The 16,036-nt window shown below is 36.5% G+C and overlaps 1 protein-coding gene across 3 annotated transcripts in view; it reads left to right on the top strand.

Moving 5' to 3' along the window:
• LOC129004794 (synaptic vesicle membrane protein VAT-1 homolog) overlaps positions 1–16,036 on the top strand; it is a 34,921-nt gene continuing 18,885 nt past the window's right edge. For all 3 annotated transcript variants that reach the window (XM_054433434.1, XM_054433433.1, XM_054433435.1), the window contains exons 1-3: positions 1–248; positions 13,296–13,397; positions 14,757–14,948. In XM_054433434.1, coding sequence (XP_054289409.1) covers positions 13,296–13,397; positions 14,757–14,948 — 294 coding nt within the window. In that variant the 5' untranslated portion in view covers positions 1–248. The remainder of the gene's footprint in view (positions 249–13,295; positions 13,398–14,756; positions 14,949–16,036) is intronic.

Genomic DNA, 16,036 nt, shown 5'->3' with positions numbered 1-16,036 from the left:
CTAAGCAGCTTCCATAAATTAAAGCAAAGGTGGTAAATGCCTAAACCGTTGAGTGGAAGATTCAAATCTAAAGGTTTGGTTTCGTTTTCATGGTTTTGGGTCTATCGTTGGATTATATTGAATCTGAAAGTTGAGAATCACACTACAAGTTGAGTGTGCAGAGAAAGGCTCGCTCTTCATTTTCGTATTTCAAATTATTCATAGGCGTACCTGACCTAATATCAGATTACGAAGACTATAACAATAAGGTAACCTCTTTATTTGGCTCTTTAATATACTTAGGCTGTAATATGTTGTTTAAAATAACAAGGTTTGTCTTATATCTTAGCCTACTAATAGCTTACCAGGCCTAGGCAGAAGTCTAAGTGCCGGGAACAATTTCTTAACTGGGCTACGCTACTATCGATTGAAAATATTGATTTGATTAGTATAAACAGTAAACCTTCATTCGACTATTTTATTATCAGCAAGTTTGGTTATGTTATAAGTTAAGTTAGGTAGTTAAGTTAACAGTTTAATTTTATAATTGATTTTAATTTGAAGTTTAGTTAAAAAAATCTAAAGAAGGTTTAGGCTGCACTTAACTTGATGTCCTACACTCATTCGATTGTTTTTTTTCGATTCGGTATTTTCATTTGATTGTTTCATTCGATTGTTTCATTCGATATATCGTTTGGTTAGTTAGGTTAGGTTAACCTTACCTAACTAACCAAACGATATATCGAATGAAGCAATCGATTAATCGATATATATCGATCGATATTTTAATTCGAATGAGTGTAGGACGTCAAGTAAAGTGCAGCCAAGGTTTACAAATCAAATCAATATTTTGAATCGATAGTAGCATAGCCCAGTTAAGAAACTGTACCCTTGAATGTAATATCAGAATGAGAATTTCTTTATTGTCAAAAAAACGGCTGCACTTTAGTTTACGTCCTACACTCATTCGAATGAAAAATATCAAAGTATAGATTAGGCCTATTCGATATATCCATTATTTCATTCGGTTAGAGAGGTTAGGTTTTAACCGAACCAACCAAACTTGATAGATCAAGTGAAATAATCGATATATCGATCGATATATTGATTCGAATGAGTGTAGGACGTAAACTAAAGTGCAGCCGAAAAAACACATAGGCTAGGCTATATCAAATTAACACTAAGTTAAACAAACTTTAGTCAATTACATTAAGTAAGATAATTGTAAGTTACTTAATGGATATTTTCATTCAATAGTAGGGTAGGCTGGGTAGCCCAGTTAAGATAAAACTGCACCCAAAATTTATGTGAGACTTTTTTTACTTTTTGTGAAAAGAGGAAAATTAAGAGCAAACAAAACTTTAAAGCCCATTAAAAATTTTATAATAAAGTGTGACAGTTAAACTTTACTATGAAAAACTTGTTAGTTTGGAAAAAATCCAAAAGAATTTACCTCTAGGGCCTTTGGGCTGCCAGACATCAGGGCCGCCAACAGCTTGTTTTCTTCTGCAAGAACGCAAGTTAACTGTAAGCTAACTAAAGGTCCATTTCCTATCCTGCGACTGTTACGACTCTAGCCGCGCGGCTGGACGCTTGTCTCAATTCCTATGCCGCGACTCCTACGACTCCCACGACTAGTGACTTGTGAAATTGCACTACTGACCGTCATGGAATAAGCACAGTTGGCAGCGAATATATTACTTGAAGAAAGGGAGGAAAAGGAATTATTAATGTGCATGGTAAAAAACAATTAACAACCTAATCCATTGTTCATGGTACGGTGAAAATAGCGGTTTCAGAGTATTCTTATTCAGAGACATCTTCTTCAAGTATTGGGGGTGAACGTATGGGTAGTGACAAACCAGTTCCATTAACTTTGAATCATCTATGAAGGTACACACCTCAAACTTCGTATGTATAAACTATAAATTCGTTACAGCCGCGTGACTGAAGCGACTGAACTGCTCACGGAGCAGTCCAGTCGCGACGGCTCTAGCCGCGCGGCTAGGAAACGGTTGCATTAAAGCAGTCACTCATTTCAGCCGCGCGGCTGGAGCCGTGCGAGTCGTAACAGTCGCAGGATAGGAAATAGACCTTTAGGTGTTTAAAATGGGTCTAGACAGTTCTTCCTCCAAGATTTTAAAAATGCTATGGGTTCTGTCCTAATATACAGTAGGCTATGTACATTGGTACATAAATATAATAGCTAAAGTAAAAAATATGTAGGTCAAGGTTTAGGCCTATTCAACAACATTCTAGACCTAGTAAATTGTGGGGCAATAACCATAGACTATATAATACTAGTGACTATAACACTCAATGTAGTATCTTAATAAGTTTAATAGTTCAGGTTAGGTTCACCTGGTTTGGACACCTTATTCTTCTTTCACATGAGTGTGGTGCATACCCGCACCTGTCGGATCAATATTTCGTTTAATACAAACAAACGAAAAATTGGAGAACCTGCTGCATTTAGCCACTGACGAAACTACTGATTCCAGGCAAAACCAGCCCGGAATGCATAAGTGGGAATGCTAAATAGAACAATTGTTATGTTCCCTAGATTTGCTGTATGTAGATAGACTTTTACTAATTTACTATTAGTATTAACTGGCTACATAAACATAACTGTAAAAATTCATCTATTCCATGTATCACAGCTTTTTGTTTCTGCTTGGTACAAATTAGCTGTTTTCTAGTACTTTCTCTATATACTATGTTTAGGGGGAGAAAGTAAAAAATAATAGTGCTGCACCCTGTTGGTAAACCTATTAATTAACTTTTTAATGCTATTGAACATCACAGAATCAGTTTGTTTAGTTGAAACAGCTATAAAGATTCTTTAATTACATTTAAATACAAGTACAGGTTAACATGGGGAAACTCCAGAGCCACTGGGGCGTAGCCGATTGGATGGATGACGAAACTGATGGTGTATAAACCTATTCCATGAAATTCTACACTTATGTACCAAGTTTCGTGGCAATCAGTCTATTGGTGTCCGAGATCATAACGGTCAAACATACAAACTTCCTCTTTTATAAATATAGAAGACTAGCTGTGTGCCCGTTCTACGCACGGGGATCTTATCATAGTCAGTTAAAACCTTCTTATATAAAGCACAGCAGTTGGTTTGCATACTTTCAGATATGCTGACAAAACGATTCCTTCGCAAATACAGTATCTGATAGTTTCAAGCCAAAACTAATGCTTCGTAATTAAATGCCACCCGGATCTTGTTGGTCCATATGTTATATCCAATGATTAAACTAAATAAACGGTATCAGCATTCTGACAAATACTTTCTCCCATAAGTTTGTCAACAACCTAAATTATTAACATAGAACCTGAACCATTGTAAAACATGATATTATTCTGGAGTGCTCGTCAACAACAAATGTCATTGTTTATTCTGAAATAGTGATGATTATTTGTGGTAGACTACCTATGTTATTTTGTTTATGAAATACGGTAGCAGGGTTGCACTCATAATACAATAATTTGTTAGATTAGATTAGAATTGTACAGTACAACACCAACAAACTAGGGGGACGAATTTAACGTGAAGTTGAGAGAACTGTGAGTATTGAATGGGTATGATGATATCTTTGTTAATGACTAAAGGCCCAGTTTAAACCACCTAGTCACTGACTTTTCTCAGGATCAATCCTACCTGCTGATTAACCTAATAGGTTCGAGCACAAGATTAGATACAGTACGATTAGATTTTGCCAATGCTGACGCCCCGGAGTGTGTGTTTTAAAACAAAGATAATTGAACAATAAGTTTTGAATGAATGAGATGACAGCCTTTTTGCTGACTAAAATTATCTGTTTCTTAGCCAGGATTATCTATACCTATAAAATGCAAAGCCCTCACTGACTGACTGATTAGCTCACTCATCACTAATTCTCCTACTTCCCATTTACCTAGGAGACTGAAATTTGGTTGCACTGATTCTTTTTTAAGTTAGAAAATTCAATACTCAAAACTGAATTATTCACTAATTAGGTCAAACTTTGAATACCTTTTCTTATAGTGACTAAAACAATAATGTCTTTTTGCGAAGTAATTTATTCAGGCTCCATGGCAAGAAATAGTCTATTAATCAATATTAAGCAACTGTTTCATGAAGAACTGTCTGTAGCCACAGAGAAGTTGTAGCTTCATTTAAATGTGTCAAATATATATACTGTTTTGTTCTAAGTATTCTTATATTAATTTTTAATTTTAATGCACTGATTTCACCACAATCTCCATTTAAATACCATTTCAGATAGTTAAATGTTTTCCTCATAGAGTGCATCAGTATCTTCAAATCCCAATGGTTTCAAGACTAGCTCTCTGATTGGTCACTGATATGTATCACATGACCAACTCCTTCCTTCAGCCAGAGTAGTGGCACACTCTTGGGCAAGTCCTGTTGCTATGAGGACTTAACATGCCTTTTCTCCTACATTTTCAAATACCATAAACCTCTATACCAACATAAATATTTACCGCTGACTTATAACTTATTATAAAGACAATTGAAGTGTTTTTTAACATCATATAGTGTGAAAAAGTGAACTTATCAACATTATAGCATTTCAGGATTCATCAAAGGGGGCCCCCAGTCTACGCATCAGTTTAATAACAAAAGGTTAGTGTATCCAATTCAAAATTACTATAATACAGTCCACATTGCTTTCTAATTAACATAAATTCCCCACATTTTTGGTCCTTCGAGCCGGATGGATAAACTCAGTGCGTTGGAAATATTTAAAGAATTGTTAAGATTTAATTTAATTGTGAAATACATTTTTTATTTCATTACAAACACATTTTTATAATTTGTGAACATTTGTTAAATAAGCCAGTGTTGTTTTATTGATTTTTTTAAATCATAGGACATTGTACTATATATTTTCAAAATCAAACATATTTAAGTTTGATGATTTTTCATATTTCATTTCCAAACATGCACAAAAGTGAAAGTCTAGTTTCATGTCCAATTTTAAATATTCATGATTATATCTCAGCCATTTCATGAGCCTTATCTCTAGCAGACATACCGGCCCCCCTTTTTGCTCAGCATCGTACATGTGTTATTAAATTAAATGAAAGTACAAAAATATGTCAAATAACACTTGTTATAATATTTTTACACTTATTATTTACATCGTAACAAATATGTATTCAGGATCTAAATCTTTAAAAGCATTGTTTATCATAGATGTTACCGAATGTATGAGATGTACACAATGTTTATCTCCTTAGGCCTTGAAAGTCTACAAAGTCTACAAAAAAGTGAGAAAGGAAGGTTTTGGTCAGTCTGTCTGTCTGGGTCTTTTACGGTCAGACTATCTCCAACAATCTTACCAAGAAAACATTATTAAACAAGTGGAAGTAAACACAATTGCGTCAAGTTTTGGGGCGATTTCCTCTCATTTGTTTGACTTTCATAGATATGTCTTACAAGAACTGGGGTATCCACAGCTACTTAAGAATTTGCCTGAAAACCCAGCTTTAACTGGGCTCTCCAACGGCATGCTGGAAGCATGGAACATCTTTGGAAACAAAAATGCTGTCATACTGTTTGTCATTGAAGATGTGACATACAACATATGTGACCAACGTTTCCTGGAGTTTGAGATACGAAAAATAAATCCAGAAGTAAGAATTATTCGAAGGACACTTACTGACATAGCCAACACAGCTAAGCTGGGTCCAAAGAAAGAACTTATGGTGGGCCAGGATACAGTGGCTGTGGTGTACTTCAGAGCTGGCTATGAGCCTGGCCATTACCATTCACAGAAAGAGTGGGACGCTAGTCTGTTGATGGAATTGTCCACTGCTATCAAGTGTCCCAGCATTCATTACCATCTTGCGGGTACAAAAAAGGTTCAACCCCCCCTTCCCCTCTCAGTATTCTGTTTGCATTCCAGGATATTCATTGTGTAGCCAGAAATAAATATCCTTCCTTTCCTTGTTCTGATTATCTACAAATGTTATTGATTCTCATCTATCACGAAAACAGCTGATTGCTTTGTACAGTAATATTGTCGATTGATCATTATTGTATTAAATGATACTTCTGGAACTTCTGGAAAGAAAATTAAAATGTAAATAATTTAGTGTGATTTTATATTGCAAATACTTTGCAAAATAAGTTATTGACATTTCTAGTGAAGAAATAACTTTAATTTATAAATTCCAAGGTGGATTTTATACAGACTTTTTGAGTTTTGTTTGACTATTCTATTCCAAAATGAGATTTTTATCTTTTGTCAAGCAAAGTCAACTTATTGAACAAAGACTTAGTAGTATCGACAAGCAAGTTACAACATTAAGTACTGTTCAAGCCCTTGAATCTTTGAATGATCAACAAATAAATAGAATAAAGTTACTTTCAACTGCAGCTTCTCAAAAACATGCAGAATTTGAAAAAATTGTTAATAAGTTGTTCTCTACAACTCCCCTACCTGAAGACATCGTAGATGAAAAGGTAACCGAACTTCAAGATAAAATATCTGACCTGTACATAAATATTAGTAGCTTATGTAGCACATTAATACCTACACCTGCAGTATCTGAGCAATTGAATCAGTCCACCGCTAGTTCAACAGCACAAGCTGTGGCTGTACCTCCGACAATAAAATTGCCTTCATTGGATTTAGGTAAATTCTCTGGTCAACCAGACCAGTGGATGTCGTTTCATAGCATATTTGAAAATGCAGTTCATACTAATGAGTCACTCAGTAACATAGAAAAATTTACATATTTGCTATCCTGTCTCTCAGATGAGCCATTGAGTTTGGTGAAATCTTTGCCTCTTAACGCTGCGAACTATGCTATAGCATGGCAATCTCTGATAGATAGATACCACAATACAAGGTTGCTAATCACTCTTCATACTAACAATATCTTAGATTTACCTCAACTTACTAGGCCTACTGTCAAACAATTGCGGAAATTTCTCTCAGTTTACAATGAAAACTACCAGGCCTTAAAAACTCTTGGTCATGATATTGCTAATGAAAGTTTGCTTTTGACAACGCATATTTTGCGTAAATTTGATTCTGCTCTCCGCACTAAGTTTGAGCACTCACGTAATGACTCAAAAAAGGTCCCTACTATCAATGAATTAATTCTTTTCTTGGAAAATAAATGTACACAAGAGGAGGCTGCGGAGTTAGCTTCTGTTTCGAACAAAACATTTTCACCAAATGAAAATAAGAGCAACCACCCAATCAAATCTAATTTTGCGAATAAGGCTAAAACTAATAGGGCTAATGTTGTATTGTTGTCGTCGAACGACAAAGATCGAATGCTTAAATGTATTTATTGCTCCGCTACTACTCACATAGTATTCAAATGTCCTAAATTTGGGGGCATTAATACTAAAGACAGGTTTGACTTCATTAAGAGTAAAGACTTATGTGTAAACTGTTTTGGTATGCACAAACCTAAAATGTGTAAATCTAAACAGACTTGTCTTACTTGCTCAAAACGACATCATACTCTCCTGCATTTTGACCAGGCTCAAACAAGATTGAATGAAGCAAACACTGATCCCTGTACAAGTAATGTTAAGTCCCCTGATCATGTCAATCAATCGAATACTCTTATGGGTTTGGCTCGTACTCAGAATAATACTGTATTGCTTGCAACCGCTTTAGTGAAAGTTTCTACTCACAAAGGAAACGGTCTCGTTTTGCGTGCTGTTTTGGATAGCGCCTCACAAACCACACTTATTTCAGAAAGTTGTGCAAATATATTAAATGTAAAACGCTCTGCTGTTGGCGTCCCTGATATCAAAGGAATTTCTGTGGCTAACATAAAGCCTAAAGGTTTCACACATCTGAATATCTCTTCCCTCAGTGGGTCAAATTTGGCCTCTTCTCATCCTGTTCTTATTCTTGATCAGATTACAAGTAACCTGCCTCGAGTTCAACTCTCACCCTTCATCAAAGCTCAACTGAAAAAATACATGCTAGCCGATCCAACCTTTGACTTGCCAGGTCCCATTGATTTATTGATAGGAGCGGATCTATTCCCTCAAACTTTACTTGAGCCGCCTGTAAGTATGGGAGAAAATTTACCCTTCATTATGAGAACAATTTTTGGCTTTGTTGTGCTTGGTGCCGCACCTATTGCTCCCTCCAATCAACCGCTTCAATTTAGTGGAATATCCACTCTTCTCTCAACTAACGACTTAGATCTTCATGCTACTCTTCAACGATTCTGGTCAATTGAAGAACCGCCTCAAACTTTGAAAATTTCGCCAACTGATGCAGAGTGTGAAAAACATTTCCTAAACTCACACTCACGTGACAATACCGGTAGATATATCTGTCGTTTACCGTTTAAGGAATCCCCTCAGAAATTGGGTCTTTCAGCACCTGTAGCTAAACGTATGTTTAACTCACTTGAAAATAAATTTGCTGCTCAACCAGACTTCAAGATGAAATATGTTGAATTCATGCAAGATTATGAGACTTCTGGTCATATGGAAATTTGTGAATCAATTCCGCCCTCAGACGAACCTCACTTCTTCCTACCTCATCATGGTGTTTTTAAAGGAGACAAGCTAAGAGTGGTTTTTAACAGTTCGGTCCCAACTTCTACTGGAATCTCGCTTAACAGCTTACAACACCAAGGCCCAAAACTGCATAACGATCCCACTGATATAATTTTTCGCTTTCGACAACATAAATATGTCTTCACATGTGACATAAAACAAATGTTTAGGCAGATATTAATTCATGAAGATGATAGAAAATTTCAATTGATTTACTGGAGAGAAGAGCCCTCTCATCCGATCAAAGTGTATCAGTTAACCACGGTTACATACGGCATGAGTTCAAGTCCATATTTAGCCAATCGTGTTATCCAACAGCTAATGGCTGATGAAGGTGATAACCATCCGCTAGCAGCCAAAGCTCTGCAAGATCAAATCTATGTTGATGACGCTTTGTTAGGTTGTGACACTTTAAATGAAGCCCTTGACTTACAGCAAGATGTTATCGATTTACTACTCAAAGGAGGATTTCAGCTACGAAAATGGTCTTCTAATAATGAAAAACTTCTTGAAAATGTTCCGCTGGATCATCGTGAAACTCCCCTCATGCTTCGAAGCACTGATCAACCTTGTCACAGTGTCCTTGGCTTAAAATGGATACCACAAACAGACAAATTTTCTTATGCTATACCCAAACCCTTAGGAGTACATACAAAGAGAGCACTTCTTTCTTTTATTGCTCAGATTTATGACCCCATGGGGCTAATTTGTCCGCTGGTTTTTTTGGGCAAAGGCATTAATGCAGCACATTTGGTGTTTAGGGTTAGAATGGGATACTCAGCTTCCTGAGACACTTTCTGAGAAATGGTCTCAATTTATCAGTGAGCTCTCAGAAATTGACAATCTAAAAATACCTCGCTACCTTCCCATGGTAAACGCCAGTAATATACAATTACACGGCTTTTCAGACGCTAGTGAATCAGGCTATGCTTCATGTGTCTTTTTAAGGTTAGAAGATTCTGATCACAATGTTTCAACTCATTTGTTGATTGCAAAAACAAAGGTAGCTCCGCTTAAACGCACTACAATACCTAGGCTTGAACTATGCGGCGCTCATTTACTTGCCAAGTTGCTTCACTATTGCATCAATAAGTTTGATAAACAGTACCATATTACAGCTATCAATGCGTGGTCAGATTCTATGATTGCTCTGTCATGGATCCACACCCCATCTTACAAGCTAAAACTATTTGTAGCAAATAGAGTAGCTCAGATACAAGAGCTTACTCCTTCATGCATATGGAGACACGTTTCCTCAGCAGAGAACCCTGCTGATTGCGCCTCTCGTGGCCTAACACCTTCCGCTTTAATGAATCATGAGCTCTGGTGGTCAGGACCTAAGTGGCTTAAATGGGACTCAATTACATGGCCACAAACTAAACTTTCCCCAGATCCTGAAGAATCTCTTAATGAACTGAAATCAGAGACATTCAACCTCATAACATCAACCGATGACTCTAAACTACATTTTTTAAGTAAATATTCCTCATGGTCTAAACTTGTAAACGTTATGGCTTATGTTCTTCGTTTTATTAAATGTCTAAAGCTAAAGGCAAAAATAACCACTCATTTAACCAAACAGGAATTTGAAAGTGCAACAAATCGCATATGTTGGTGTGTGCAAAAGGAATGCTTTGCAAATGAGATCAAATCGCTTCAAGCTAAGAAAACATGTTCTACTCAAATACAACGGCTTGCACCTTTCTTAGATGAAGAAGGAATCATACGAGTTGGTGGAAGACTGAAAAATTCACCACTTAAGTACAGTGCAAAACATCCCATTTTGCTTCCCAAGAACCATTTTGTAGTCCACCTGCTGATTGATTTCTTTCATAAAATATATCTACATGCAGGACCACAACTCCTTCAAGCAATGTTAATGCAAAACTACTGGATATTGTCTCAGAGAAGTGTTATACGCTCCAGAATATTTAAATGTATTCGATGTTTCAAAGCTAAGCCTAAAATGACAGCACCTTTAATGGGCGACTTACCTGCTGGACGTGTTACGGCTACTCGTTGTTTCAATGTTTCTGCTATGGATTATGCTGGACCTTTTACAGTAAAGATTCACATCTTACGTCGACTGCAGCCAATTAAAGTCTATCTCTGTTTATTTATATGCTTTGCCACAAAGGCTGTACATTTGGAGATGGTCACAGATCTTTCAGCAGATGCATTCATTGCTTCCTTAACTAGGTTTACTGCCAGACGAGGCACTATATCAGATTTATATTCAGATTGTGCCACCAATTTCATTGGAACAGCCTCAACGCTTAAAAAATGCTTCCAAGACCTAACGATAAAACCTGAAACACAACGGTTTGCCCAGAACAACAAAATAACTTTCCATTTCATACCACCTCGAGCTCCACACCAAGGAGGCTTGTGGGAGCGGGCAATAAAAAGTGCCAAATACCACTTGAAGAGAGTCATAGGTACACAAATTCTAACCTATGAAGAGTTTCTAACACTGATTGCTCGCGTTGAGTCAATGTTAAATTCAAGGCCTATTACACCCCTCTCTGCAGACCCATCTGACCTTAAAGCATTAACTCCAGGACACTTCCTGACAGGAGGACCTCTGACGTCTCTAATAGAACCTCATCTCACGGATATCTCTGTAAATCGCCTGAAACGGTGGAAACTTGTGCACGCATTTGCTCAACACATATGGAATAGATGGCATAGAGAGTATCTGCAGACCCTCCAAGAACGATCTAAGTGGATTACTCCAGAAGAAAACCTCAAGATCGGAGACTTAGTAATCATTCATGAAGACAATACTCCACCTCTTGCTTGGATGCTTGGTCGAATCATCTCAGCCTCTCCTGGTCAAGATGGCACTGTAAGAGTCGTTCAAATCAAGACATCTACAAAAACCTTAACACGACCTGTAGTTAAGGTTTCCTGCCTTCCTATAAACTAACCTAACATAACTCTGGCTACCAACCCCCTTCCTTATTTTTATTCCTCATATTTCAATCATGCATGGTTCTTGTTTTTCTGTTGAACCGGATCGGTTCAAGGGGGCCGGTATGTCAAATATATATACTGTTTTGTTCTAAGTATTCTTATATTAATTTTTAATTTTAATGCACTGATTTCACCACAATCTCCATTTAAATACCATTTCAGATAGTTAAATGTTTTCCTCATAGAGTGCATCAGTATCTTCAAATCCCAATGGTTTCAAGACTAGCTCTCTGATTGGTCACTGATATGTATCACATGACCAACTCCTTCCTTCAGCCAGAGTAGTGGCACACTCTTGGGCAAGTCCTGTTGCTATGAGGACTTAACATGCCTTTTCTCCTACATTTTCAAATACCATAAACCTCTATACCAACATAAATATTTACCGCTGACTTATAACTTATTATAAAGACAATTGAAGTGTTTTTTAACATCATATAGTGTGAAAAAGTGAACTTATCAACATTATAGCATTTCAGGATTCATCAAAGGGGGCCCCCAGTCTACGCATCAGTTTAATAACAAAAGGTTAGTGTATCCAATTCAAAATTACTATAATACAGTCCACATTGCTTTCTAATTAACATAAATTCCCCACAAAATGGTTTCAACTAACAGCTGTAGGAATATTATTATTATTATTTATTGACTTCTCTGCACAAATATAAACAAAAGCAAATGTTGAATATTTGAGGTTTTCAGCATTTTTCACAAAACAAATATTACATTTAAACATAATGCTGCATATGGTACCAAATAGAAACTCCCCTGGTTATTTTGGTGGTGGAACCACGCTGATCGGTAAAAGAACCACAGACAAATTGGTGAACATACTGCGAGTCCCATGCCTCACTTTAAATGTTAAAATTTAAGTTTCCTAAAATGTTTCACTCGCTTAGCTTAGTGAAGAGGTGTTAGGTTAATGAGACGTAAGACTGCTTAAAGGGTGTAACTCAACGTTTAATGAACAAAATTAAATTTAGAAAAACAACAAAAGTAACAAAGTGTTACAACAGCAAAATAAAACAATGAAAAGGCAAAGATCAACAATAGTAAGATAAATTTACAACGTTAAATTTACAAGAAAAGAAAATAGATTGAAAATTTAAAACAATTAGTTACTGACAAATTACATGACTTGTTTGTTTTACAAAACTTTAGTTATATATTTTATTCTTTTTACATACTGTTTATTGTCCCAGAAGCACACGCACCGATACACACACTCCGAAACTCCTGATCTTCTTGGTCCCGTGGCCCGTGGTTATCTCTCCTCGATGTTTTCCTTCCGGTCCTCCAGCTCCGAGACTCCTCACCCCTCCATCTTCTTCATTAGCCCTTCTCATTGGCTGATTACCGATAGGGTGTGTGGCTTATAGGTTAACGATGTTTCTTGGAAGTCAGCCCTACCGGTCATCGCCTAGCTCACATCAGCTGGGAAAGGAATTTGTAAATCGATGCTCATGCTACTGTTCAACTCTGTTCACACCAACTGGTCGACTAAGTTTAATGTGAACAGAGTGTCTGCATAGATGAGCACCGTGGGTACGGGGTTAATCCCCTTTCTTACAATACATAGAAAAAAAACATTGCCACAAACAAATTGAGAACCTCCTCCTTTTGTTGGTAGTGGGGAAGTCGGTTAAAAATGGTTTCAAATGTTTGTAAATCATGATACGAAATGGTGTTAAGAAAAAACTAATTACAATACATCCAGCTTTACTACACGGTGACATGCTACTCAAATTACTCATTGATCTGTTTTTTCCATCTCCAGATGGAAGTATTGAGGAAGACTAGTACTGAGCCTGATTCGGGAACCGAAGTCAAAGTTCGCTCCATCGTGTTGACAGAGCACGGCTCCTTTGATCACATCAAGGTAAGTTTTAAACATATTTGGTACTTACAGTTTATTGCCTTTTCTTCTAATTGGCTTTGTGGGAGTTCATTTTTTTTTAGCAGTGTTTATGGTAGCCAATAATTTATTGTGTTTTTGGTTGAATTTCTTTTTAAGTGTTAATGTCTCTTGCATTTTTTTTTTTTTTTTAGTTAAGGACTAGCTGTTGTGTCAGTGCTTTTCATCAGTGAAACCTTGGAAGAGTAAAATTTAGTTTTATCTGTTGTATAAAATAGTTACACATCATCCATTTATTTTGGAAAAAATAATTATGTATACAGAGTGGCTGAAAAGTAACTTGCATCTCCCTTTAACTTTTTAAACATTTGAGATATATTTGAAATCGGTTTGAGGCAACCTTCTTAAATATGAGGGGCTACAATTAATAGGCTAATGATGGTTTATTTTGAAATTATTGCTCTTTGGGGTGAGGGGTTAGCTAAAACTTTTAAAATGAGAACTTTCAGGCTATAGTCAACTTTGGTATCATTTTACAAGTCTTGATAAAAATCAGACCATTACCCCTAAGGGCAATACTTTCAAAACTAACAATCGTTATTGTAGCATCTCATATCTATACTATGAAGGTTGCTGCAAACCGATTTAAAATATCTCAAATTGTTAAAAAGTTAAAGGAAGGGAGTGCAAGTTACTTTTCAGCCACCCTGTATGATTCTTCACTTGAAGTCCAAAATAGACCAATATTAATTCAATAGTTAAGTATTATTTTAATTTGTTTTTTATGTTTACTATTTTGTTTGTAATAGTAGACTTTTGCTTAGCGCTTTATTATTGTTAAAATTGCGCATTAACAGCTGTAAGGAATGTCAGCCTTACTCACTAACAAGACTACAAGATCGCGCCACTCATCCTACACTCATCTCCATTCATACTTGGCGTAAAATACCTACTTTGTATGGTCGCCATTTCATTGAACAGTATTGTTAAAACAATGAAAGAAATGGTAATGAAATGTGAAAACTTTTCTACTTAATACAACAGATTGGGAGAATAGCTTGTACCAGATAAGAAACTGACTGGAATTTTTGTGAATGGAATTTGAACTGGACTCTATCTATGGCTGCGGACAAGCCTACTGAGGCTTTTCAAGCTTTGTATGAAATGTATTTGGTTTATTATGTTTTTGTTGTATGAAATAAATAAATAATTTGGCACATACTAACCCAATTAAATGAACTGTGTCTTGTTATACACCTGGGTAGAATGGTTTGTTTTGTGCAAAAAGTATATGACCTGTAAAAAAGCTCTCAAGCTTTTCAATGTGTTGCAGATAATAACTAAAAGCCTAACTGTTTCTCTAATGATTTGTATAATGTTTAGGTAATGGAGTGGCCGCTGCCTTCAAGATGTGGTCCGTTACAAGTGAGAGTAGCTGTGAGTTTCTGTGGTGTCAACTTTGCTGATGTTTATCACGTCCAAGGAAGGCTTTTGCAGACTGCAGTCCCGTATGTGATGGGGCTCGAGTGTGCTGGAAAAGTTTTAGAGATTGGAACTTGCGTCAATCACATAGATGTAAGTCCAAGGCTAAGTAGACTGAGTAATTTACATAACTATGTATCTAAGTAGGGCCTATACATACATCTATGATCAGAATTAATGTCTTAGTCTTAGGAAGATAACTGCATCGTATAACGAGACTGAGGGACTTTTTGGCTGACACTAATACGTCCTAAGAGTGAAAATAAGTTTATCTGAAGAGGTTCGGTCACTGTATCAAAAACCAAATATCTTTATCAATAATTAAGTACATACTTGTGATGTCTCTCTTAAAGTAAAATATATAGATATACAAACACTATAAAGCAATATTCTAGAAAGAGCTAAACATGCCAGCTGGATCCTAGAGGGTTCAAAAAGCTTCCACTTAACTGTGCCTCAAGTAATCTGCTGTGGTGATCTAATCTTCCGTTAAGTAAGTTTTTGCCCTGTATTTGGAATCTAGTAACACATCCAAAACACTGTCTCTTATTTAACTGAACATTTATTTCCCAAAACAAATCTTTTGACTCTGTTAACATTGATAAAAAGAATTTTCCTCACATCAAGCTTAAATACCTACGATATGTGTTAAATACACTTGGAAGTAGATTTGATTTGCTATTAATGTCTTGTATTACAGACAAAATTAGGTGGAAAATTCAATCCCACCCTGTCTGTACTGTGACCTACATTAGTACAGTAGTCGGACTAGTGTAAACAAATAAAATAAATAAATAACGTCTTTACTAGCCAGCGTACATCAGATCAAAGACCTGTTTTACATGAAAACTCCACTTATCTTTGAGTCTAAAAAGATGTGCGACTACCACGAGGAGATGAACAGCGAGGTTTTCGAAGGTTGGTTTTTCGGGGTACCTACTACTACCAGCCATCCATCGGGGAAGCATTATCGTGATGGATACCCACGTGATGGGACCCCTTACCATTCTCGAATCATTGATAAGGCCCCTACTTCGAGCTCCACGAAAGAGGAAATGATAAAGTGGCTCCAAGAAAAGGCAATTGTTCACAGTGCTGATCTGCGGAAGTGGGAGCTGTATGAAGTGGTGAAATGACACAAGCCAACTCCGAAATATGTGATCGGCACTAAAGCAGCTGAG

Source organism: Macrosteles quadrilineatus, unplaced genomic scaffold (assembly GCF_028750875.1).
Source record: "Macrosteles quadrilineatus isolate MER2022 unplaced genomic scaffold, UCM_ALF_1.0 Scaffold_11__1_contigs__length_5352618, whole genome shotgun sequence".
NCBI lineage: Eukaryota > Metazoa > Arthropoda > Insecta > Hemiptera > Cicadellidae > Macrosteles > Macrosteles quadrilineatus.
This window is presented reverse-complemented; position numbering and strand designations above follow the sequence as displayed.